The sequence below is a fragment of the Branchiostoma lanceolatum genome, chromosome 11 (genome assembly GCF_035083965.1).
Source record: "Branchiostoma lanceolatum isolate klBraLanc5 chromosome 11, klBraLanc5.hap2, whole genome shotgun sequence".
Taxonomy (NCBI): Eukaryota; Metazoa; Chordata; class Leptocardii; order Amphioxiformes; family Branchiostomatidae; genus Branchiostoma; species Branchiostoma lanceolatum.
In genome coordinates, this window is record NC_089732.1 from 4,546,572 (window position 1) to 4,570,573 (window position 24,002).

At 43.5% G+C, this 24,002-nt stretch overlaps 3 protein-coding genes across 7 annotated transcripts; 2 read left to right on the plus strand and 1 right to left on the minus strand.

The window, feature by feature from the left end:
• Positions 1-3: 3 nt before the first annotated feature.
• LOC136445323 (caprin-2-like) lies at positions 4-18,048 on the minus strand. Of its 4 annotated transcripts, none has more exons than XM_066443275.1 (4): positions 17,972-18,048; positions 1,714-1,935; positions 1,207-1,391; positions 4-673 (listed from the first exon to the last, which is right to left on the minus strand). In XM_066443275.1, the coding sequence occupies exons 2-4, from the start codon at positions 1,928-1,930 to the stop codon at positions 569-571; spliced, it is 507 nt and encodes a 168-aa protein (XP_066299372.1). In that variant the 5' UTR covers positions 1,931-1,935; positions 17,972-18,048; the 3' UTR covers positions 4-568. The 4 variants fall into 4 exon arrangements, with proteins under 4 accessions (XP_066299372.1, XP_066299371.1, XP_066299370.1 ...); XM_066443274.1 differs by lacking the exon at positions 17,972-18,048 and adding an exon at positions 14,366-14,463; XM_066443273.1 differs by lacking the exon at positions 17,972-18,048 and adding an exon at positions 3,150-3,505 and having other exon boundaries at positions 1,714-1,931.
• LOC136444633 (solute carrier family 15 member 4-like) lies at positions 4,948-13,295 on the plus strand. 2 transcript variants are annotated; one of them, XM_066442279.1, is made up of 10 exons: positions 4,948-5,569; positions 6,988-7,130; positions 8,005-8,215; positions 8,769-8,944; positions 9,654-9,760; positions 10,263-10,373; positions 10,876-11,092; positions 11,708-11,911; positions 12,165-12,302; positions 12,808-13,295. In XM_066442279.1, the coding sequence occupies exons 1-10, from the start codon at positions 5,286-5,288 to the stop codon at positions 13,056-13,058; spliced, it is 1,842 nt and encodes a 613-aa protein (XP_066298376.1). In that variant the 5' UTR covers positions 4,948-5,285; the 3' UTR covers positions 13,059-13,295. The 2 variants fall into 2 exon arrangements, with proteins under 2 accessions (XP_066298376.1, XP_066298377.1); XM_066442280.1 differs by having other exon boundaries at positions 4,950-5,569; positions 6,988-7,121.
• Positions 14,532-23,428, plus strand: LOC136445322 (tetratricopeptide repeat protein 22-like). Its single transcript, XM_066443270.1, has 6 exons — positions 14,532-14,685; positions 19,325-19,511; positions 19,975-20,213; positions 20,350-20,442; positions 20,589-21,486; positions 22,031-23,428. Exons 2-6 carry the CDS (start codon positions 19,352-19,354, stop codon positions 22,279-22,281), a joined length of 1,641 nt encoding a protein of 546 aa, XP_066299367.1. The 5' UTR covers positions 14,532-14,685; positions 19,325-19,351; the 3' UTR covers positions 22,282-23,428.
• The last annotated feature ends 574 nt before the right edge of the window (positions 23,429-24,002 follow it).

Here is a 24,002-nt window from a genome sequence, read left to right on the forward strand (position 1 = left end):
GTATAAATCCTGTCACCTGGGTTTATTATTTCGAACCAATTTCTGATACAAAACATTATCCACTCGTCAACCATACACAAAAGGTACGTGATATAAAGCCACACAAAATACGTTTGCGTAACAAAACAAACACTTGCCTACTTAATCATAGTTTTCTTTAACAAAGTGACTGATAGATTCTAAATTCCGTTGAAGACTAAACAGCGGATGCATCTAGATACAATCAAAATACGAGACCACCATCGGATTGAGGAAATACATAGAAAATAGAACATATGCACACAAAAATAAAACATCAAGAAACTAGAGATGATCTACGAAAAGCTTGTTCGATTGACTCTGCAGCTTGGTCTTTGACTTACTTCAATTTCAACGTTAAAAAACATGAAAAACATATTGACGTTACAGTTTTCACAGATATGGCGATTTGCTTTGTTTTTCTCAGCCTAAAGTTACATTTAACGTTATCGTGGCCCTCCTTAAGCTTAAGATACAATCTTCACAACTAGACCCAGAGCAACGGCCATGATAACTTTTAAAGCCTGGTCTGCTTCATGATGTCCGTGCTCTATGCGTAAGGGTTGTCCGGGAAGAGCAGGAACCCGGAGAAGCCCACGTACTTGCCGAACACGGTGGAGAAGGCGATGGCGTTGTCACTGATCATCAGGTACACCTGCGGGATTGTGGGTAAAGAAGAGCATTGTGGGTAATGCAGGGAAGCAGCTGGCGTCGCAGAATACGTAGATCGATTATTGATATATGTGGTCAATTCCTTTGGAAGCTGATAAGTACTATCAGTCGTAAATTTTGACTGGTTGCTTGTTAGGTTGATCGATCGGTTGGCTGGTTACCTAGCTAGTTAATTATTCTAATAGTTAGTTAATTACTTAGTGATCATGAGTATCACCAACAGCAACATGTATTGTAAATATGTAACAGGACCTCTCCTTGGTGCTGAAGTGATATCAAAAACAATATGTGAGTGAGTGAGTGAGTGAGTGAGCGAGCGAGCGAGCGAGCGAGTGAGTGAGTGAGTGAGTGAGTGAGTGAGTGAGTGAGTGAGTGAGTGAGTGAGTGAGAGACAGTGAGAGACAGTGAGAGACAGTGAGAGGCAGTGATCATGAGTGATTTGACTCAATCAGTCATTCACTCGTTCACTCACATGCACATACATCGTTGCAACGCAAAAAGCCGCTATGCCCGTACCTGGTCCCGTTCGAAGAGATGTAGGATGAGGTTGTTGGAGGCGTTGCCCGGGCTCGGGTTGGGGTTCTGCGGGTCCAAGTTGTCCTCGTACACTCCGGCCATCTCCTCTCCGTTCTTCCACAGACCCAGGTACATCAGGTACTGTGCCGAGCGCTTCTGCCCGCGGAAGGAGAAGAAGTACGTGCCTAGAAAAATAACGGAACGGAAAGAACAATGAAATTATCAAATATTTGTCCTTCTTCGCTATTCAGTCAAGCGGTTACAACACTGTAGTGTAGACCTGCTTTCAGCTCGATGACATTAGCACTCATATAGTAATTGTTCATGCAAAATATAATCTGGCTGCTTGTAGGTTTTATACTCTTTGTAACTTTATAAACTGTTATCTGCTGAAATTCAAGTATGCACTATATATTTCTTCTGCGCTTGAACACATTGTCTATGCCAAGTGTCTCTTGGGGAAATCAGTGAAAAATAGTTTTTGTACGAAGTTTTGTTTGCACTCACCACTGACAGGAGCGGTGAATAGTCCCGTCTCCATGTCGAACGCTCCTCCGGCGTTGCTGAACATGAAGTCGAACGGCAGGATAGTGTCGTTCGGCAGAGGGCCGATAGGCGTCGTCCGTGCAACGGAGAAGGCCACCCTGTGGGTGGGCGGGGTCGGCTGCGGAGGGTAGGGGTCGACTCCTAGCCGCCTTGCTTGTCTCCCTTCGTTCATCTCCATTCTACCTGTAAAAGAAAGTTGCTTTACGTTAATAATCGTAACCATGTTGTAGACACGCCTTGAATAGACCAACCATTTTTGCAGTCAAAGACCACCCAGGGGACCGATAACTGAATCTGGTTTACGTGGACAGGTAGTAACTATACTATAGACAGGATTCTTAATTTGATGCCTGTGTCAATGGGAAAGATTGTTGAGGGGACCACCGAAAAGTGGTCACATAGGTCAGTCGGCCCTTATGTAGAGGTGATCGCTTGTACAGGTTTGACTGTATGTCTTTTAATCATTTACATACAGCTACTTCTAAAACAGACAATTGTTAAGAGGCGATCCTAGCTCTAGGGTGGCTGTATGAAATTTAGGATATGAAGTTCACGGAAAATAAACTGAGAGTTTTTTTTTGTTGAAATGCACCGGGGGAGAAAGAGAGACGAAAAACTGCAGATGGTCAAAGACTAAATTCGTACACATCGCGCATGAACAAGTGACCTGGAAATAATTGAGCCGACGCTTAGCCCTAATTACATGTAATATATAACTGTCACACAGTCCACGAGCTTGCGCCGTACAGTATCTGTTAGAATTCGAACCAGTTTAGCTCAAATGAACTCAATGAACAGAAGAGCTAATCTTCCACTGGTCGTGACAGAAAGACAGATGCTATATACAGTATTTACAGGTTCATTGTACCGGGGAAATTCCCCTATCTCTTTTTTTCGACAAGCACAATGAACAGTGGACCACGGCTTAACGTCCCTTCTTAAGGACTGCGACCTTTTTCGGTAGCGTGCTTGTCGGGTGAGCGACACAGCCGGGATCGAACCCGGGGCTTCTAGTTCCAGAGGCAAGATCGCTAACCACTGGACTACGCACGCTACGTGTTGATCGCCGGAAGGTCGCCGAATCTAAAATTCGCCAGAGACTTTCCGCGATAATCTACACCATCACATTGAACGGGGCTCGAGTAACCTACGAACATCAGCCGACCTCTAAAGATCAAGCGATGATCGAGGCAAAAACCGGGAGCATTACTGCCGGAAATATCATTCAGAGCTCGCAGACTTGTCGGACGAGCGATTTTCCTACTTCGTGATATAGACGACAGGGACTTTACGCACGTGCACAGTCTGTCCTTCCGTCATTCATTCCCTTATTAGAACGCCATGCAAGAAAAAGAAATAAGACATTTGCAATGTGGAAAATTACACCTCAACATCACTTACTGTCGTATGTTAGTCGGCTGTCTCTGTTCGATCCTTCGTCGCACACCCACCGACACTTCGGCGCCGCGCTCGCACGTGTCACACGAAGCCCGAGACTTCCCACGATAGCTAGTACCCCGAGAACCGCCAAACGTAGACGTAAAAACTCCATGTTTAACCACAAAAGTGTCGGGTTCAGACAGCGTCTTTGCGCACACGTAGTGTCTACTGGATTTCTGGAGGAGTGGGGCGAAAAAGGTGAATCCACGGCTTTTATGTGTGTCAGTGTCAGTGATGGAGTGTCTTGTCACATGACTGTCCCGCCCGACGGGGCGCATCGAGAACACACCACGAGACGTTCCCGTGCTTTCGATTTAATTACTACTTTCTTTGTTCGCTTAAAGAATGTGACCTACTTGTGAGTCCGCGCCGTGGGCCATATAGGGTCAGCTCTGTGGTACATGATTCACCTCAAACTGTGTAAGAAATGATACAGTTCATTGACCGACCACCTGCGGTCGTACAGTGGGACCGAAGTTAGTCCAAGGTTTCTTCTCGGTCGTAAAGCTGTCATGGCTGTGTTACACAACTGTAACAGTGGGGGTTCAAGCGCCTCTAACTGGTCGCGACCTTTTAGGCAGGTGGTTAAGGCGTGCGTGCCTGTGATCTGGGCTGCCGGTTTCGGCGTGAGTTCGAATCTCGGTTGGGATCACTTGTTTCTACTCGCTCCTTTGATTTTTTTTGTTACACAACTTACACCCCATTTCCGTGGCCACTAGAGGCTGCGACCTCACTGAGCGACCAACGATTTGACGGATTGCTCAACGAATTTCAGAGATAAAGCACGCATCGCTTATACGTTTTGTGTGTTTAGTTGTCTTTTAAGTCATACTTTTATAAATTACATCATATTCCAATGATGAAATCAAGGGTCAGACAAATCTAATTTTGGTCGCTGTACGGTCGCTCGGCAATAGTTGTCTGGTGGAAAGCCAGGCCCTGCAGACCAATCTGCTTCTCATGAAGGTTCAAACTAACGTTTGGATTCAGAGATAAAGATGGTTGGAGAGCCGAAACTCCTTTTTTGCAGAAACGCACAGGTATTTTTACAGGTGGTTGACTGACTACATTGTAACTGTTGTTCACTCAGGGGTCGCCGTCCAGTGGAGAGTTTTGACACCCCATTCTCGCTCTTACAAAACTACCAACTGTACGATACAATAACAAGGTTTCATTTCAGATAAATGTTCTGTTCATTTTTCATTGAGTGGCTTTTGACGGCGCTCAGTACATAAACAATTGAGAGTGAAATAGCTAGTATTGCACGTAGTAATTATGCATGAGCAACGAAAAACGTCCAATATTCTACAGGTAGGCTTGGAGTAATTTCTCGGTTTCGGCTTTTTTTGCACCTTTTTAATCGTAAATAATCTAAGGCTACAGATTGGAAAACGAAAACGCGTCTTTTTAACTGTTAACACTAATCTGTTAAGCGATGCAGAAGAGGCCATCGGGTCTCTTCTGAAGCAAATATAACACGAGTGGACGCTGATTGTACAAGTGGCTCATCACGCCCCCATTCACACAATAGTCTCTCTCAGGCCCAAGGACGTCAAGCCCATCATGTGACCTACATGTGAGAGAAAATGGGAGGAGCCATTCCGACAAAGGGTAGTCTTTTTGGTACATTCTATCTGCTACGACAATGTTTTCTATGCAAATATTGTCTTGCACCTACCACGTGACAAGAACAAATGCTAACTTCAAAAGTTATGAAGATTAGACAAAAGCACAGACTACATAGACGTATCTTGCAATTACATCCTGAATTTTCAAGTCCTCATTAACACACTTATCAGGCCTAGTGGGCGGCCACTTTGCTTCGACTATGACAGGCTAATTTAGCGTGGCCAGTATCAATTACAGTTATCCAGATCTTATTCAACTGCTGTCTGATTCTGTGATCTTGTGCCACCTTACAATGAGGATAAAGACTCCTTGCACTAGGCTTACAAGATTTTCGAGACCAACCGTCATATAGACGCTGCACGAGTCGCTGCTAGGAATGAAAGTAAGTTCTATGTAACATCGAAACATCGCGACGTTGAAAGACCGTAGACTCGAGACGATCCAGAAGACGCTCTCAAGACAAAATGGAGGAGCGTGCCTTACCCCGCGAAGACGACTTGCTGGAGAGAACGCCGCTTCTCTCCCTCGACCTCCCGCCGAGCTACAGCCACCAAGACGGTTCCTACCCGAGACGCCAGGACGTGAAGGGACCGGACGACAGCCCGCCGAGGGAGCCATGGAACAACAACGGCGTTCCCGTCTTCATAACGTTCTGTATATTCATGGTGGAAGTGTGCGAACGTATCGCCTACTATGCGATCGTGTCGAACCTTGTTTTATATTGCACCAGGGACCTGGATTATACGAGGTATGGATTTAACAGTCTTCTTAGAATATTGTCATTTGCATTGACTAATCTATTTTCATTTCAAGGATTGATATAGAATCAACAAGGACAAAGCGAGATTGTCTCGGAATACATGTTAATATCAACCCTATATTATGTGCATATATATGAGCGTCAATTTTGTTTCTGATATTTTGGTGAAAAGCTAACATAACGTTAACGTTGTAATGTTACATGGATATGTATATGTAAAGACATTTCTGGCATCATCAGGATATAATTTTTTATTGAATGAGGCGCAATCTAAGGAATTCATATGCTTTCACTTTGCCCCATTTCTTGTACATTTATGTTACCAACTTATGATATACATGTACATGTATATCAGTGTTTCAAACTGATTCCACGTATCCATTGAGTCCTCTGACCAAGAAGAAAAAGTCGTCTGCATACCATGTGATGCATAGTAATTAGCTGCGTTGAAAAACCGGTTTCTCTGGCAACAAAATTACAGTGTGCTGAAATAGAACAAAGTACGTTACAGGGACTAACTTTAACTTTTCGGCAATGGTTAGCGTTAAAAAAAGTGTCACGTTAAAGCCAAGTACAATACTGAAATAGAATTGTGCTGGATCATTGTTGCTCAACCTCAACAAATTTAGATTATAATCTTTGGAAGTCTACCCTTTAAATAACATAACATAATAGTATATTTTAGGGGATGTATTTCTCTGTTATGTCCATCGGATTGTCATTTTTGACCCACCGGAACAGGCAAGCCGCGTGGAAACTTTGTCTGCCCCCTGACATATTGAAGAAGACCCCGAGTATTTCAAGCAATGTTTCCTGGGGGAGGGGGGCTTAGAGGGCTATATCGTCTTATGACACCCCGCCTTTGCAATACGGAAGTTATATGCCAGCAAATACTCAACTGAACTTCACTAAAACAAATCTTTGCCTCGCGTATCCTCCTTAAAAGCTCTGTTTATACCAGTCTGCAAAACACATCACTTGTTTGATTCCAATATGCAATGTGGTAATCACACTGTATTTGTTGCTATGTCATCTCATAACCCTTCCTTGCAATGCGGATGCTGTATGATGGCAAATACTTAACTTCAGAATAACAAATCTTTGTCTCAAGATTTCTTTAAAACTTGAAGGTAGTCCTCGTATTTACTAGTTTACTATAAAAATAAATCCCTTGTGTGACCAATACATATTTGGTGATCACACTGTGTTGATCGGTCTTTTGTCCTGTTGTCTTGTGACAAACCCCTCAACTTTCAACTTCATCTACAAGAAATTTTAGCCTTAGAATCATTGAATCCTGCAGGTAGTCTTCGTTTAACAAATGTCAACCAGTCTGTCAAAGTTCGCAAAATACAACACATGCTTATCAAATATCATCCTGAATCTACCCCCCACCCCACCCCCAGTATGGAAGCCGTTATCATCAGCCTGGTGTTCAGCGGGTCGGGCTGCTTCCTCTCCCCGCTGGGGGGCTACCTGGCCGACTCCTGCGCGGGACGGTACCGCACCATCGTGGGGGGCTGTCTGCTGCTGGCTTGTGGTATGTGTGGTATGTGTGGTATGTGTTGTATGTGTGGTATGTGTGGTTTGTGTTGTATGTAGCTTTAGACGGAAAAGCTAGTCCGTTCTCCCATCTCATCTCCTCTAGCTCTATCCACAGGCAGTAGGCAAAGGTATTATCCTTGAATATAGCAGCCGAAGTTCCAAAGTAGAGGGCGTTAGCGCAAAGGACGACGGGAGAAACCTAATGGGGGGGGGGGGCATTTCGGAGTGAGCGACGCAAAGGATGACGGGAGAAACCGTCGTCGGGAGCATGTGAGCGAAAACATGTAATGCGGCGGGTTCCCAACATAAATACCGTACCCTATTGCCCATGCTCTATCCCTTAACTTTAACTGTCATATCAAAATGTATTCTAGCCCTTATTGTATTGTATTAGTGATTAGGACTAGGATGCTATATCAAAATGTATGCCAGCCCTTATTGTATTGTATTATGAATTAGGATGTTAAGTTCTATTCTATACTTCTACTTTGTATTATGTTTACGAATTCTTGCCATACTTTGTATCATGTACAATTGTCGTGCAATAAAGTTCTTCTATCAAACGTTGGAACAACAAAGCCGAGGCTAAAAACAGTTGCAAAGTAAGGTTCTTTTGCCATTAATATAACCAAGGAGGTTTTAACCTCCTTGATATAACCACTAAAGTCTGCTCGTGCGGTTAACAAACCACGATATAGAAATGAAATAATTTCTTGGCTTTGAAAAAAATCTGTTACCTGGGTGCCAGTCTTTGTAGCTTTACTCCGCTCTCTCGATCACTTTCGTTTGCTACCGTTTCCATGATCCTTGGCTACCGATAGAGCGGAGTAAAGCGAAAAAGGATGTCACCCAGGCAAAATATCTGTCTTGTTCCAAAGGAATGGCGCTGCTGCCTGTCGCTGCTTTTCCGTACGTAGAGGAGTACGGGGAGGAGTACGACCTGGGTCAGGAGACGGAGCGAGGGGTATTCCTGATCGGGCTGTTCCTGGTGGCGGTCGGGCAGGGCGGCATCAAGGCGAACGTCGCGCCTTTTGCGGCGCAGCAGACCGCGGAGATGACCATGGAGACGGAGCGGAGCTTCTTCAACTGGTATGTTGTTCTTCATCCGTAAATAGTTTCATCAGGTTGCAATTGGTAAATCAATTGAACATAGTTTTCTTGGGTACGCAACCCGATAAGATACCTTTCTTCTCTGCAGACGTTTCGACAACCTATCAGTTGGCTTTATTACCTTCGCCGAGAAGGTTATTTTTTGGTTACACCAGCTGTGGTGTGGGTCTGTATGTATGTCAACAGCATGACTCGAGAAACCTTTGATGGATCTTCATGATTTTTGGTAGGTATGTAGAGGTTGTGAGAACGGAGGTCAAGTTCGAACATTGCTAACCTGGCGTTTTCTTACCGTACTGCATCGGGCGTGTGTGTTTGTATGCAGACCGAACATAACTCGAGAAAAAAATCGAAGCGATTGATGGTTGTGGATGATATTTTTGTAAGATAAACTTGTCCTATCACGGGAGTGTGATACCATTCTGATGTGGATGTTTTATACAGCCTTCAAACGTATAAAGGTTTGACCGATTCAGATTTGTTTCATAGACACGTCATGATCATGACTTGCTTTTAATTTCCCGCTATCAAGGTTTTTCTGGATGCTGAATCTCGGGGCCGGGTTCTCCCTGGCCGTGATCGCGTGGATCCAGCAGGATGCGTCGTTCTGGATCGGCTTCCTGATCCCCGTGATCACATCCGGGATCACGCTACTCACGCTCCTGATCTGCCGCTGCGCAGGCCGGATCAAGGCAGAGGAACCAAGAGGTCAGAGGTCATATAAGATACTATAAGCATATCAATTCATAGTTCGTGGTTAAAACCTACTGTTCGACAAATCTTGCTCAGAGTCACTGACGAAAAGTAGTGGATGCTACTTGAAACGTCTGACCGTTTCCAAAATCATATCCAGTTGCTTGGGTAACTGTTATTTGGCGTACTATAAGTAGGTACACGATTATGAGTACGCATGTGCAGCGAAATGCATTGTGGGTTGTGTGTCAAAGGTGAATTAAGGCTCCTGAGACATAAACAAAACACGTCTTGACATTGTTATGCAATAGCACCTGGGCTGCACAGTTGTGCAAGCAAGCGGGGCTAGTCCAAAGGCTGTGGTGCGTGTTTTTAACTTCCGTATACACTACTTTTTACCATGTTTTGAGCGCTAAGCACAGAAGCAATATGTGCGATTTTTAAAGTCTTCGGTATGGCTCCCAGAAATCTTCAAAATACCGCTTTGAATCGAAAGCCCTCGTATGCTACCCTCAGCCTTGGTGACCTAAAGAAAACGGGACAAAGTAGAACGGCCGACAAAAACGCGTAAAAACACGTCAAAAGCCAGCCGGAGCCATTCCTCTGCTTGGAAAGTACTTGTATGCTTGCCATTTGTCTCCATTTGCCCATCTTGACATATCCCTTATCCACATTTGAAATTCACAAGATCTTGCTTTTTCCTTTCCACACGTCATCCCTGTAGGCAGCGCCGTCTCCACGGTGACGCTGATCTTGAGGGATGCTGTCAAGAACAGACTGAGGCATGGTTCACATCGACACGTCGATCAGGGCATCCTTGACTATGCAAAGGTAATCAAGTCAAAGCTGATCTTACAACTTTAATGACGCAAAAGTATACTACAGAATCTTATGTTTGTTGTTGAGTGATTTTTCTTTTGACAGGTGGTGAAATTTGTTATATTTCAAAAGAAACTATGTTGTTTGACATGTTAGACAACGCCAGGAGTCAAGTATTTCTAATTACGTTGATGAAAATAGAGGTATTGTTTTTTGTCTGTCTGTCTGCTTGTATGTGTATGTGTTTTCGCATGTTTGTGGTCTGCGTGGATTGTGATGATGTTTGGTGTGTGGGCAGGTCTTGAGAAGACAAAGCTCAATGTCAATTTTGGGTTCCCTGGTAGCTTTCCTTGGTGCTGAAGCAGAACTCTTCCACATTTCCTACCTTTTGTCCTGGACATGCTATGGTTTTGATTCTTTCGTGGTAGACAGCTTTTGATGTCACAAAGAAGTAGTAAGGGTCCCTAGTTCATTTTGATTAATTCGAAAATCATTTCGTTTATGTGGTCTCTAGGAGGAGTTCGGTGGACGCTGGTGCGAGACCAGGGTAGAGGAGGTGCGAACGCTCGGCAGGCTTGTGCCGATCTTCCTCCTGCAGATCATGTACAGGGTCGTGTTCTTTCAGGTGAGGAAGTTTAAGGCTTGCTTGTTTCTTCGTTGCTTGTTTGTTTGTTTGTTTGTTTGTTTGTTTGCGTGTATGTCCAGAAGCCAGAATCCATAGGGCTGGTACGTTGCCTTGCATTGCTATTACCGAAATAACATGTTATACAGATGTCGAATGTCTGCAATCAAACCTGTCTATAGTGACCATTGACCACTCATTGGACTTGACAAAAGTGGTCACAGTTGCCACTATATACAGGATCAAATACTTGGGTCAATGGGAAAATCATATAAGGGATCATGAAAGAGTTGCCACAGTGGCCGGGTGGTCCTTATGCAGAGGTGGTCACTCCTACAGATTTGACTGTTTAACAATTATTGTTAACGTGTTACAAATATATACAGTCAAACATCTACGAGTAACCACCACAGTGACTTTGCTTTCTATAGGGAGGTTCAGCATTTTTAATCTATCCGTAAACTTAGGAAATCATCTTCAATTAGTGTTACGTTTTTTACTCTAGATGCAGACGAGCTACTTCCTTCAGGGAGAGCGGATGGATCTGCGTTTGTTCAGCAGTGATGAGGAGGACCCTGAGAACGAGCCCTGGAGCATGCCCGTGGCCGCGCTCAACCTGTTCTACGTCGTGCCCGTCATGGTTCTCGTTCCCACGATGGATAAGATCGTCTACCCGTTCCTGGACAGGAGAGGCATACATCTCACCATGCTGAAGAGAATAGGTGCTGCTTTTGTCTCTGTTTTCTTATTTTGTTCTTGATTTAACAGTTCAGACTTTGTCTATTTCGTTCTGATCAGTCTTTTATGCATGTTGTGCCCTTGGGAAAGGCCCACGCAGCAATTTTCTCACTCAACTCGAAAATGAATACTATAGTTGTATATTCGGTTAGGGACCTCCGTTGGCTATAATTATAACGTGAAGTGGAAGAGAAGACGTTAAAGAAACCCACAGCACTTACCGATAGGAATAGGCTAGGTTTTTTTCCTGGTATGAGTTGATCGACCCTTTTAGTCTGGTCTTATGAAGCTAATACTGTACAAACTGGTGTGCCTTGAGGCGCTTTACCTATCATGCGCAACAAACAGTTCAGTTTACTATCTCCATGAAAAATGTGGATATTGTTTTGGGTGTGTCTTTGTGTGTGCCTGTCTGTCTGTCTGTCTGTCTGCCTGTCTGTCTGTCTGTCCGTCTGTGTGTTTGTATCTGGATTGTTGTGATCAACATAACTCAAGACCCTCTCGATGGATTATGATGATATTTGGTATGTGGGTAGGTGTTGGAAATACGAAGGTCAAGGTCGATTTTGGGCCCCCTGGTAACTGGTGTTTTCGTCTAGGGATCGGCATGTTTCTCGGCATCATGTCCATCTGCGTGGCGGCGTTTGTGGAGATTGCGCGGAAGCGGGTGATGGAGGAAGATGGCGGCTCGTTCCAACAGGTTGTGGCCGGGGAAGCGTTCGAGGCCTCCACCCTGAGTATCTTCTGGCAGGTGCCTCAGTTCACTCTCATCGGGCTGGCCGAGGTGTTCGCCATGACAGCAGGTAAGGGACAGTTTGTTTGTTTGTTTGTTTGGTTTGTTTGTACCTTTGTTTGTTCATGAAAACTCAAATTGGCCTGTTCTGGACATGCTATTGACATCATTTTTGGCTCGGAAACAAGTGGTGTACGTTTAGGCTCCATACTTTGGCTAGTCAAAGTATAAACCTGTTCATAATACGTATAGCTGCTGTCCCCATGAACTTAGCGTAAAACACCCATTGTCTTGGATCACTTCCCGCCTTCCTTTCCCTCCAGGAATCCAGTTCGCGTACACGGAGGCGCCCCGGGACCTGCGGGGCCTGCTACAGGGGTGCTTCTCCCTGACGGTGGGCCTGGGCGGATACATGGGCAGCGTGGTGGCCGAGGTCGTCAACGTAGCTACCGACGCAGGTGGTACGTTCCTGTCATCGATATCTATAAGTTAAAACAGACGAGGGACGGTATAAATTACCTAATTGCTAGCTACCTACGGGTTTTTTAAACGTTTCTAGTATGAATACACTTTACCTGCGTCGCCTGAGAAGAAATAGAGAGCTGAAGAAAAAACGAAGGCAATTACGACGATGACGTACATGTATTTCGGATGATTTTTAGTCTAGGGAAGAATCATTAACATGACAACTACGTCGTAACTGTCAAAAGATATTTTCGATAACGAAATACTTCACATTTTGAGCAAATTGAAAAAAAATTGGGAGCCAAATGAAAAAAGCTAAGGCAGTTACAATGATGAATTATTTACTTATCATTCTAGTCTAGTTCAGAATCATCAAAATAACTACATCGGAACTGTCAAAAGGTGACCAATAAATGAATAAAAAGATATTATTTTGGTAACAAAATGCGTCGACTTTTGAGCAATCATTTGTAGTGACAACTTGCATTTTTCTATTCGCAGGTGACGATTGGTTCCCCGAAGAACTGAATGACGGGTTCGTGGAACGATATTTCTTCCTCCTGGCGGCCATGTTGGCGGTGAACCTGGCTGCCTTCATCTCCGTTGCCCGTGGTTACACCTACGTGGCCACGCCCACCAACGGGCAGCTCATCCGGAAGTTGTACGTCATCGAAGAAGACGACATGATGTTGGCTGCCACTCCTAACGGATCGACTCGGTCACGGAGAAATTCCAGTTCGTCCGGACAATGAATAATGGCCACTGACAGTAGTAGCACAGTATCTGTGTTGAAATTTTAATCATTCCGAATTGGTGTTCTTAAAGGGCGCAAAAACCTTCAGAATGTTATACGTACACTTCAAGGAGAATGTAATTTGTGTGGTATGGTTGAATATGTAAAAACATGCTTTAAAAAAATTGACTATATGCTCTTGAATATGGAAACTTGATTTGCTTGAGTAAGGACAAATACAAGAGTTTTGGTGTGATTTGCTGAGGTTGTTTGTTCAAGTTTCTCTGTTAACGTTGACGCTACTTTCTGAGGAAATAAAATAATAGTAGAATTTGGCCAAATGAATTAAAGTAATTTGACAGATGAGTTAGCCGGCATTATTGAGTCTGTATAACTCTCGGACAGACTTACTCCTGATAATCATTCACTGCATTCGGCCAAATTCTACTACATATACATTTTTCACAAACCAAAGCTTGGATGAGCCTGGTAAATGCCCCCCCCCCCCCGAAAATAAATAGCCTCCACCAGGCCTTCCTACGGGCGTATGGATAGTACAATTCGGCAAAAAAAGGAATACATGGCCAGTAGAGTTAGTCCACGGTGAGGGTCACACTGCAAAAATAACCCTCTGGTGGCCAAACTTCCCTGGCAAATAGTCTCTCCATAGCTGGCGTAGTTGGTCTGGTAGAGACTAGAAGATAAACGCTGGCGCTGACCAGAAAGCCTGCAAATGAGGCTAATGACAAGCCTCAAAACGGCCCAAGTAAAAAGCCTGTGGTAGAGACTATTGCGGAAGGGCGTTGGTCACACGGCATTGTTTGCACAGAGAGGATGAGAAGGTATTTTCCCACGCCTGACCCACTTCAAATAGGCGATGGTACATCAGTGCTTAAGGTGGAATCTTATCCCCAGCAGAATTCGCGGAATTCCACGAAGTATCTATGGAAAAATAGGGAGGGGAAAACTTCTGGTTCTGGAAATGACAAATTTTAGTCTCGAAATACGCCGCCTGTCGGTTTCTGAAGAAGCTGCCGCGTATCACGTATGACTTGTTCTCAGTGTGCAGACAATATCAGGATTGGGCCTCAGGGTAGGGCAAGACAAGTATATTCCCACACGCAATATAATTCGCAGACCATCTGCCTCTTTTGTGTGGGTTTTCTCGACGCTGTGGATTTGAAACAAATTCTATTTTAGCACCGTTACTAAACTAACACATAGCGGTGTTCCTTGGTGCATTTTAAAGTGCGTGGCTTTCAGTAGACGTCGCGGGTTTCCTTCGCAGTCAGTGAAGTCGAAAGATAAGCAAACTTAACAAGTTACCTGAGGGTAGTCCACCCGTAACCCCGTGTGCAACAAGAACTATCGTCTGCGGCGCTCCCATTGGTCGGCTGTGTTGAGAGAGGCTTGTGATTGGCTGTGAGGCGCGTTGACCCGTGACGCGATGTGAGATAGTCCCGTCGAACAGGTTGGACGGGCCTTGGGTGGGTGGAGGTCTAGCTAGAATGGAATGGAATATTACAACCAAGCTGGCGATGTGAAGACATCTTTAACGCCGCGACTGCTGCGCCGAATTCTTATCCACAGTCTGTAACGGAAACGTCAGACACAAGACGGGAAGACGACAGGACTAAGGCCGACAGGTAAGAGCGAGCACCTGGCGTGCACGCAATGATGCGCCGCGCAGGACTACCCATGGGGGTGCCCGACAGTTACACCCTCTAGAACTCCCTGTTAATTATAACACACCCGCATATCTTATACAGTATGATTTTGTCTAAAGTTTGTGTACTGCCCTATGGACAGAAGAAGGCTACAGTAACTTGGAAAAGCCATACGGAATCGAGTTACACACATTCTTTATAGTTATTCGAAATGAATGGATGAGTTTGCATTGTTCATAATGTGGGAGGGTGCCGGCCATATGAATTCTTTCTCTTAACAATTCTCCATGGGCGGACATTTTTTCCCATCGATTTGAAACCAATCGCAGCACCGTTGTTGTGATACGGATAAACTATGCGGAAGTGCACAGACCCAACATGGACGGCGACGAAAAACCCCAGAAATATTCGCACCATTGCCACAAAGACTGGGTGTCGTTTCCCCCCAGGCCATGTCTAGGATGAGACGAATGCCATTTGCATGTTGCCCCTTTTGGGGCGTGATCTTATTAAAAGATACTGACGGTAGACCTTCAACCTTTGTAACAGTTACCTAATAATCTTCGGGCAGATATAGAATCCTATTCTGTGTCTCAGGTGTATTGTTTAGGCTTTTTCAATACTTCCCTCTAGTGGTCTCCTTTTTGCTCTCTTCCCCTTGGGACCACTACAAAGAAGGAGAGGCCTAGAAATGTACCTGAAACATTGCACCGGGTTCTACATTTCGTTGTAAGATCACAGAAACCTTCAGTTGCAACATTAACAAACCGTTGCGTGCCGACAGGTTTTAAATTAGGTTAAAACGCGAAACTGTAGCGCAAACGAGTTTGGCCTGTGGAAGAATGCGGCGGAATTACTGGTGCCATTGTCTGTGTGTTTGTCGCCAGGGTGAGCTGTAATACAGGGTTCAGTCATGACCTTTCCAATCGACTGTAGCCGGGCCCGATTCACCTTGTCGTACGCAAGGTAACAGTTGCCGGGGGATAAAATTTGGAAACTTTTTGTTTTCTTATCCAGTTGCTTGAGCAACGGATACATTGGGTATCTTATTACATGTACCTGGATGTCTAACCTTCATCGACACGCTTTGTCTTGATACTAAGATTGTCTGTTTATTCCACCAACAACGCTACAGTCGACAGTTGAATGTTACAATCACCTGTGACCTTTTTAATTCACTGCTACGTGAGAAAACACAAACTTGTCGTTAATGCTATTTTTTTCTTTGAGCCAACAAATCTGCAGTTGACTGCAAACCATTCTGTACTGGTGTTTCGTAAACTTTTCGAAGGCTTTTTTTTTCATTTAAGATACCTTCAGTTTCTGATGCTTATAGGCCAATGACACACACTTACGCTCATAGTAATATAAATTCAGACGACATAAGAGCTACAGAGAAGAATATATGTATACAGAGAGAACACTGAAACTAAAAAACAAACACATTAGTCAACCTGTAATAGAAACCTGCGAGTACACTGATTGAAACAATAAATGTTTAGCTAAATTTTCGTCTATTGTAAGTTCAAATCTGTCTTTCTGTTGTTAATTGTTTCGTTGGCATATTGGACTCTGGCGTTATCCAATAGCAAGCCTTAATTTATTGGAGGTGTGGAAAATGAAACCTATAACAAGGAACATACATGTACATGACGCAACAGTTGCAAATATAAATACCACGAAGAAATGGTAGCGTTTTGGTTTCAGATTCGTTAGGTAAATTTTCTAATACAATGATAAACCACAGTATCACGAAAAAGGCGATACAATCCATAAAGATTATTTTATGTAAATCATGAGATGGAAGGAAATTTGGCAAAACAAACATCAATGGTTATCATGTTATACCTGCCAAACCATCGTTTGACGCTTTAATTTACATTTTCAGGAAAAAATGTTTTGTTTACTACAATAACTATAGTCGAAACTTATGCACACAGCTAAGCTATTTATGGAAAAGAAACCATATGTTACCATATCAAGAACACACATGCACGGATTTCGTTTCGTTTTTCCCAGAACTTATCCTTTGTGGATCGGCCGTGATGACTTTCAAAGTAAATAAGCTAAAAATATGCAGCCTTTCGGTTGTGAAGCACCAGGCCTTACTTAAAATAAACACGTTGTAAGTTTATATAATACCGGAACAGTCAATTGGTGAAGAGCGAACAGAAAAATGTGTTGTTTTAGCTGGTTTGAAAGAAAATATCAAACATACTCGAAAGTAGCTACGTAAGACACAATAACTGTATTGAAAAAGATTGCGAAGATAGTTCTAATGTACAACTAGGATGTTGCAGTTACGCTATGCAAATTTCAAACAGCAGCTTTGTCCACAAAATTCGAGCGATTGCAACAACAAACATAGCTAGACCTTGGGCAATGTATACAGTACAGTAAGCAATGACATTCGTACCCCTGGAGATTTTGTTCCGTACACCTATCTGTAGCAGATTTCATCCTTAGCAATCCGAGATAACTAGTTTACCATTTCTATGTTCTAGAAGGAGAAAGGTCACCTTTGGCATTGAGCAAAAACCTCCTTGCATTGAGAAAACATGAATAAAAGTGCGTGGCCATGGGCATACATGTCCACAAAGCTTCAATCCCTGGATATTCAAAACCGTGCTACCTTTATTGTTAAGAAGCATTGAGATATGAAATATTCATGGTATTATGGCGGAGACATTAGCGTTAGTTCTGAAGTCAATAACCCCGCATGATATGGCTTGATAATTTAGTTAAGCTGACATAGAATTGATTCAGTTGTTTCTTTGCTCATTCTCCCCTTGTTCCATGTGTGCGTTAATGTGGTAGTAAAACTAAAAGGGGGAGTGGCGGGGTAACAAATTTGCTCCATGAATCATGTATTGTTGAATGCCCAACGCAGACAGTCACACGCACATCTGGCCTCATATTTTCTAAAATCTGTCCACGCTAACAAAGAGGAGTCTACAGACAGGGCCAGTATGATTGTAGGGTGGCTTGTTGCATCGCATTTGTTCTGTGATTCGTCCGATTCACCGGTCCTTTGAATTATGCCGACTTGAGATTGAAAAATGATGCAATATGACAACTCGCCTTGCGTTGTCTGTGAGCGTCTGGTGACCTTTGACACCTTTTGGGTTCATCCCGATACATTGTTGAGCTTAGAAATGTTTTCATGATTACCTATGTCACACAAACATCATATAATATCTTATCTAATTGAATTTAGTACAACTGGTATCTACGTACATGGCATATGAAAGACTAAATGTCACACCTGTGCCGCCATCTTTAAAGTGGTTCTTTTGACCTCTGGAATGTCGTCTGACTTCTGTCCGCCATATTTATTCCGAGCCTTGTCTATTTTCGCGTTGCATCATATAATTTGTGATTAACTAGCAAATCTAATATCTAACTCGTACGCTTGTATTCATCAATCTGATTTCTTTTGCAACTTCATGATCTAAATTTTCTTCTTTCTTTCTTTGCTGAAGCTAAGAATGAATTAATAAGACGCAAACAAAAAGGCATATGTGGGGCGAGCGTCGATGAAGGAATTAATATCGTTTCTATCGTGTTTCATTGTCATGGAAATTATCAATCCAAATGTCAGCAAGATGAGACCCCTTCTATTAATTGATATGAATGTAACAACAAGAAGGCGTTGAACGCTGTTGTGTTTTGATAACAACCAATTTCACCTTTTAAGCGGATAAATCTAAAGATCATCCTATAATCTCCTTTTGGAAGATTCAACCTTACATGATCATTATAAAAAAAAACAATGACTTTTTTTTTAGTTCGTTAAAAGGGATAGAAACAACTTAATTATTTTTACATCAACAGAAATTGCCTTTCCAGAATTCCAACACGAAACCAACAATTTTTCAAGGAACCACAAAATGTTTGACACGACCCTTCGTGTGCGCAGTGTCACAGCAGGTTGAGGCATTGGAATGTAGGTGTGTCAAAAAAAAATCACTGTACAAAGCCCAGCCCCAAGCAAAATAGTTTATAACCTGTACTTAGATCTAGCGAACAAAACAGCGCCTAAAGCCCCCTGACGCGGCTGCGATACTGACAAATGGGGTCAGACTTCTGCACGGTAATTCAACTTCGTGGCAGCTGTACTAAATTAAAAAGAGGCTTTGTAGCTAAGATGACACAGGTGACTTGCGAAAAATCTGTACGCCTATCTCCAGCTAGATATCCTTCATAGCTACGAATCCTCGAAAAATGCCTGGTTTTATATTTTTGAGTCAGGCCTTTTCAAATGCCTCACCACATCTTCTTTAGACAAAATAACCTAAATTCACATTCATGTCGTTTTGAGTTGCCCTTTCTATATTGCAAACTGTCAACTTACAGACGAGCACTGCAACTGCCCAAACCATTCGGCAAATTTGACGAAAAGCTTATCTACCTATACATAAATGGTAATCTAGGGATACTGACAGAACATGTTTCTTTGTTGTATAGCCAGGCATGTTCTAAAATTCGTATCGTTTTGAGTTACCCTTCTCGCAAACCGTCAACTGACAGATGACGACGAAGTTGACAAGCTTATTTGCGTACATAGATGGTACGTCCAGATAACTTACAAAGACACATGTATTTGTTGTTCCAACAGCCAGGCATGTTCTAAAACAGAAACCTCATGACTACCGCCAAGCAAGCCCTTCCTGAGTTCGTAGCCGGTCATTTCAACCTGGACTGGAGTTTGGACAAGAACAGTGATCAGGTCCGCCGGCCCAGGGGGAGATACGACCTGAAATGTCTGTATGAAGACCTCCGGCAAGATGCAGAGACTGAAACAGGTGAAACAACTTGAAAACCTATTGATTTTATACCTTATGTAAGATCCTGATCAAGTGCGAGCAAGCGGAATGTTTCCAATATCTTGTCTTTTTTTCCATGAATAGCTTCATTGTGTCGGTATGCTACCGGAAAATTAAATGCTCTTTTTCCCGATCTGAAAGACGTAGACTTTTACCTACCTCTGCAATCATTACAGTTTTTTCTTGTCGCTAGATGGCACTGCAGCGTGATTGCGATCCCAACCGTGAATGAGTCTGTATCTATCCTGTTCGTGGTTTTGGGGTAATAACTGTAGGACTACAGACCTTTCTCAGTCAATAACAGAATATACTGGATGCCATCAGAAATTTCTGGCCGTTTATAACGAAATTTATCCAGCTCATTGAGTAACTCTTATCTTATTACCGGCTGGATGTCTATATATCAAACCTTAACTGACGTATCCTGTTATTGCTGTCATAGGAACGGTGAAACTTGCCGTCCTGAACGTGATGGGAGTACTGGCCTACCACCTTGAGGACACTCAGTCCGCCAAGCTGTACTTCGAGACGGTGCTGGAGGAGGACGCCGTGAATGTGAACGCGTTGGAGAACACCTGCTACCTCCTCAGGAGAACGGACCAGTACGACCAGGCCGAGACGTTCGGGGACAGAGCAAGAGCGGCTCTTAGTCAAACTGATGCCGAAGCAGATCAAGAAATGGTAAATTTGATATTGAATTGGCCATTGTGTACTTCCTTTTACTTCTTTGTATGTGTACATGTTTGTTTGTTTGTTTGGTTGGTTGGTTGCATTGAGTTGTGACTGATGCATGTTTCTATCTTGTCTTTTCACAAAGGTGTCACTGGTCAAAGCGAGGGCAATGGCAGAGCTCGGCTACGCATGCGCGCTGGACGTTTTCCACGTGAGGACACAAGAGGATCTCATTCAGGTAATAAAACAGATCGATGACAAAATGTCTTCTTCTATTGCTATCTTGGCAATCAAGTGTCCCTTTTCAATCTGAAATTCATAGGGATATAACTATTCATTGTGTTTTTATATCCCTTATATGGTTCAATGTCTCCTTTCGAACAGGTGTTCGAGAAATCGAACGGCTACTACAGCCGCGCCCTTCGGATGGGGAAAGAAAACGTGACGTCATCGGAGCAGAACCAATGGCTGTTCGCCATTGCCCTGAACTACATCCGTATCGACTCCCTCCGTCAGGAGGCCAACCTTGACCTTTGTTACCAGGCGCTCGACCTCCTTAAAGACGTGGTGAAGACCACGAAGTCTCAGTACTACAAGTGCAAGGCGCTCTGCTACACAGGGCTCCTCTTGCAGAGTAGGTCCGCCCTGAACAAGGGGTTTTCCGAGGACTGTATCCGTGACAGTGGGTACTTTGAACAGGACCCTCTTGACTACTTCGGTGAGGCCATACAGCAAGCCGGAAAAGACACCGCAATTCTAAACAAACTTGCCAAAATCTTTGTCCAATCGGGGAGGTACCAGCTTGCCCTGGACATCCTAAACGTCTCTCGTGCCATCGTGCCTACGCATGCGCAGAACCTCTTTGCCTTCAGTATCAGCGCTCAGGCCAATAAGAACATGTACCTTGACCAGCTGGCCAAGTACCGACAGGGGACACTGGAGGGTCGTCCCGACAAAAAACTCCTGACCAAAGCCAAAGAGGACATGCAAGCTATCCTATGCACCCGCACGGGGGTAAACGCGTATCTGGAGCTGGCGGTGGTGTGCTACCACCTCGGGGTGGAGACCACGGACGAGTCGTCGGTGGTAGCGGAGTTCGAGCTGGCGCAGGCGGTGGAGTACGTGGCGCGCGCCCGAGACTGCGACATGGGCGACTCGCTGCCGGAGGTCCAGCTGATGAGGGGGAAGTGTCACCGAGCCAGAGGGGACGACTGGAAGGCGATGGGCGCCTTCAAACAGGCGGTGGGGATGGAGCATCTCAACGACGGAGCACCGCTCACTGGTAAGGACAATCACAGAAACACAAGCACCAAAGACATGCATGTCCCTAGATGATGTCATCAGATTGGTAAAACAAGACTCCTAGTTAGACAGCAAATGGGGTTTATCTACCGACGTTTTGATAATCTTTCAGCTACCTTCCTCGGGGTTTGGTATATTGAGCTACTCCCTGTTACACAGACTTCAGTTCATCAAACCCGAGGAATGTAGCAAAAAGGTTACAGAAACGTCGGCTGATAAAGCCCCATGGCTTGTGTAACTGCAAACTAAGAATCCAGTATACATATACATTAATGCTCGACTATAGTCCATGCTATTGCAATCCATTTTTTCACAGTGTGATGAGTATCTCCTCTTTTGGATATCATAGAATGACACATGACATGAGATGCAACTAAGTTGTTACCTTAACGGCCGCGGTTAGTGTTGAAGATGGAATGTTGAGGCGGCAGTTTTTCTTTATCCTTACTCACCAGCACTTTGCTTAGAAGAAGTCGACGTTGTTTTTCGCATCAATGTAACCTTGGAGCACCACTTTTTTTCAGAATCGTTCAAGCTCCTGGGAGAAACCATCCTCACGCTGCACAGGCGGGACAAAACATGGCGGGAGGACGCCATTGTGGAAATGGAACGCTGGGTAACGGAGGGCCGGAAGCGCTACGTCGACTTCCTTCCAGAATTCCGCACGTTTTGCAGGCAGAACGTCAGTGACGTCACGGAGCTAGGGAAGGCCATGGTCAGGGCGGGAAAACTGGGGATGGTCAGGCTCTGCCTCGAGACTGTGTCTCCGGCTTAGGTTAAAACAGGGTAAAATTTGCACAGAGAAATGCAAAAACGCTTGGCAGCATCATTCAGTTTTGATGGCCAACGATAGTTGAACGATATGCTAGAACACAGAAAGTGCTCAAAAAGTGATGCAAAAATCATGTTGGAATGATGAAAAATAACGGAAAATCATCTCTGGACGTCGATACAAACACTTAAAAAGAATAGCTAACCAAACACAAGAGACAGAAAGCGATAAGGAAATAGCATAATAACTTTTTTATCACACTTTTTGAAAAGCTACTGACAAAAAAGCACTATTGAAAACATAACCTACTTCTCAAAAGTTCAGAACAGCAGATCAATAAAAAAAAGAGATTTAGGTCACACAAAGATAAGATATCTTTGTGTCATTGGGTAATGTGGAAAGTATACGATGCAAAAAGTTGGTTTCTAAGCATGTACATGTATAAAAGTATTTCTAACACAGAGAGAGATTAAAAAAACTACATTTTCATCGCAATAATCTAGTACAAAGTGGAAATTCAAAGATATAGGATATAACTCACCAGATCTTTCAATAGTTTTTTTATGCTTAATAGTCAAAACCAAAAGGACTGTTACTTTTGCACAAGTTAGATAATACCTTAGAAGCCGCAAGTTAAACTTAAGTAGATTGTAGACTCAGGAATCATAGCGCACAGTTGTAATATATCATAGAATCCGCATGCACGGTTTTTTGTGTAGTTTTTGATTTATCTTACAGATTTTAACAACTATTCAATTCAAGTTTTTGTGTAGTTTTATTTCATTCATTTGCACAATCATTTTCATTCAGTAGATCTACTTATAGTCAACTGATATTTCTTATGGCCAAAGTATCATTTTGAAGAATTCTCAAATTGTGTTGAGGAGTAGTGGAAAGTCACTGCTACCTTGTCGAAAAGCGGCCATATTATGGCCGAACAAGCATTCGAAGTAAAATAAAGGCTTTGACTTGACTTGAACAATTGAAATGGACAGACTGTCGCTCAAATACCTAGAAGAAAAGAACTTTATATCAGATATATGTTTGTATAAAACACTGCTTTATTGATGCAAGCCACACAAATGTTATAGAAGAGAGACTATATTTGGCTACACAAATGCTATAAAACATTAAAGCAATGGATACTTTCTATGTGGTTATTTGTTTTTATAACCAAACAAGACCAATACACATATGTTAGATTCTTGGGAGTACGTTCAAGTGGTCTACTCAAGGCTGGATACTGGACACCAAGACACCTGGCAAGACGTCTTCCAACCAGCAGAATGTCTTGAAGTCTTCAGTGTTCCACCTGCTGAACTCTGAAGTACCTGTTGCCAAAGGCGCTCACACTGACAAACCTTTGGCACTGGTACTTTGGAGTAAAGATGGTGACCATGCATCACATCAACAGCAAGAAGACAAGCCATCTCAAAACATGCCCTCTTTTTTTTAGCTTGGGTACCTTTGTTGGAAGAGGGAGTATAGGTGCTTTGGTAGGCTAGCTAGTACACACACTCCCATACACACACGCACACACACACACTTACCCGTACCCATACACACACACACACTCACCCATACACACACATAGAGACATTTTGGTGGACAATGGGTGATGTCAGGGTGGGCAATCCTACTGTACTACTAGCTGTATGGTTTAGCATCTACAAAAAAAGCCATAACCACCAAGCTAGACAAACCATTTTTCAAAACAATCACCA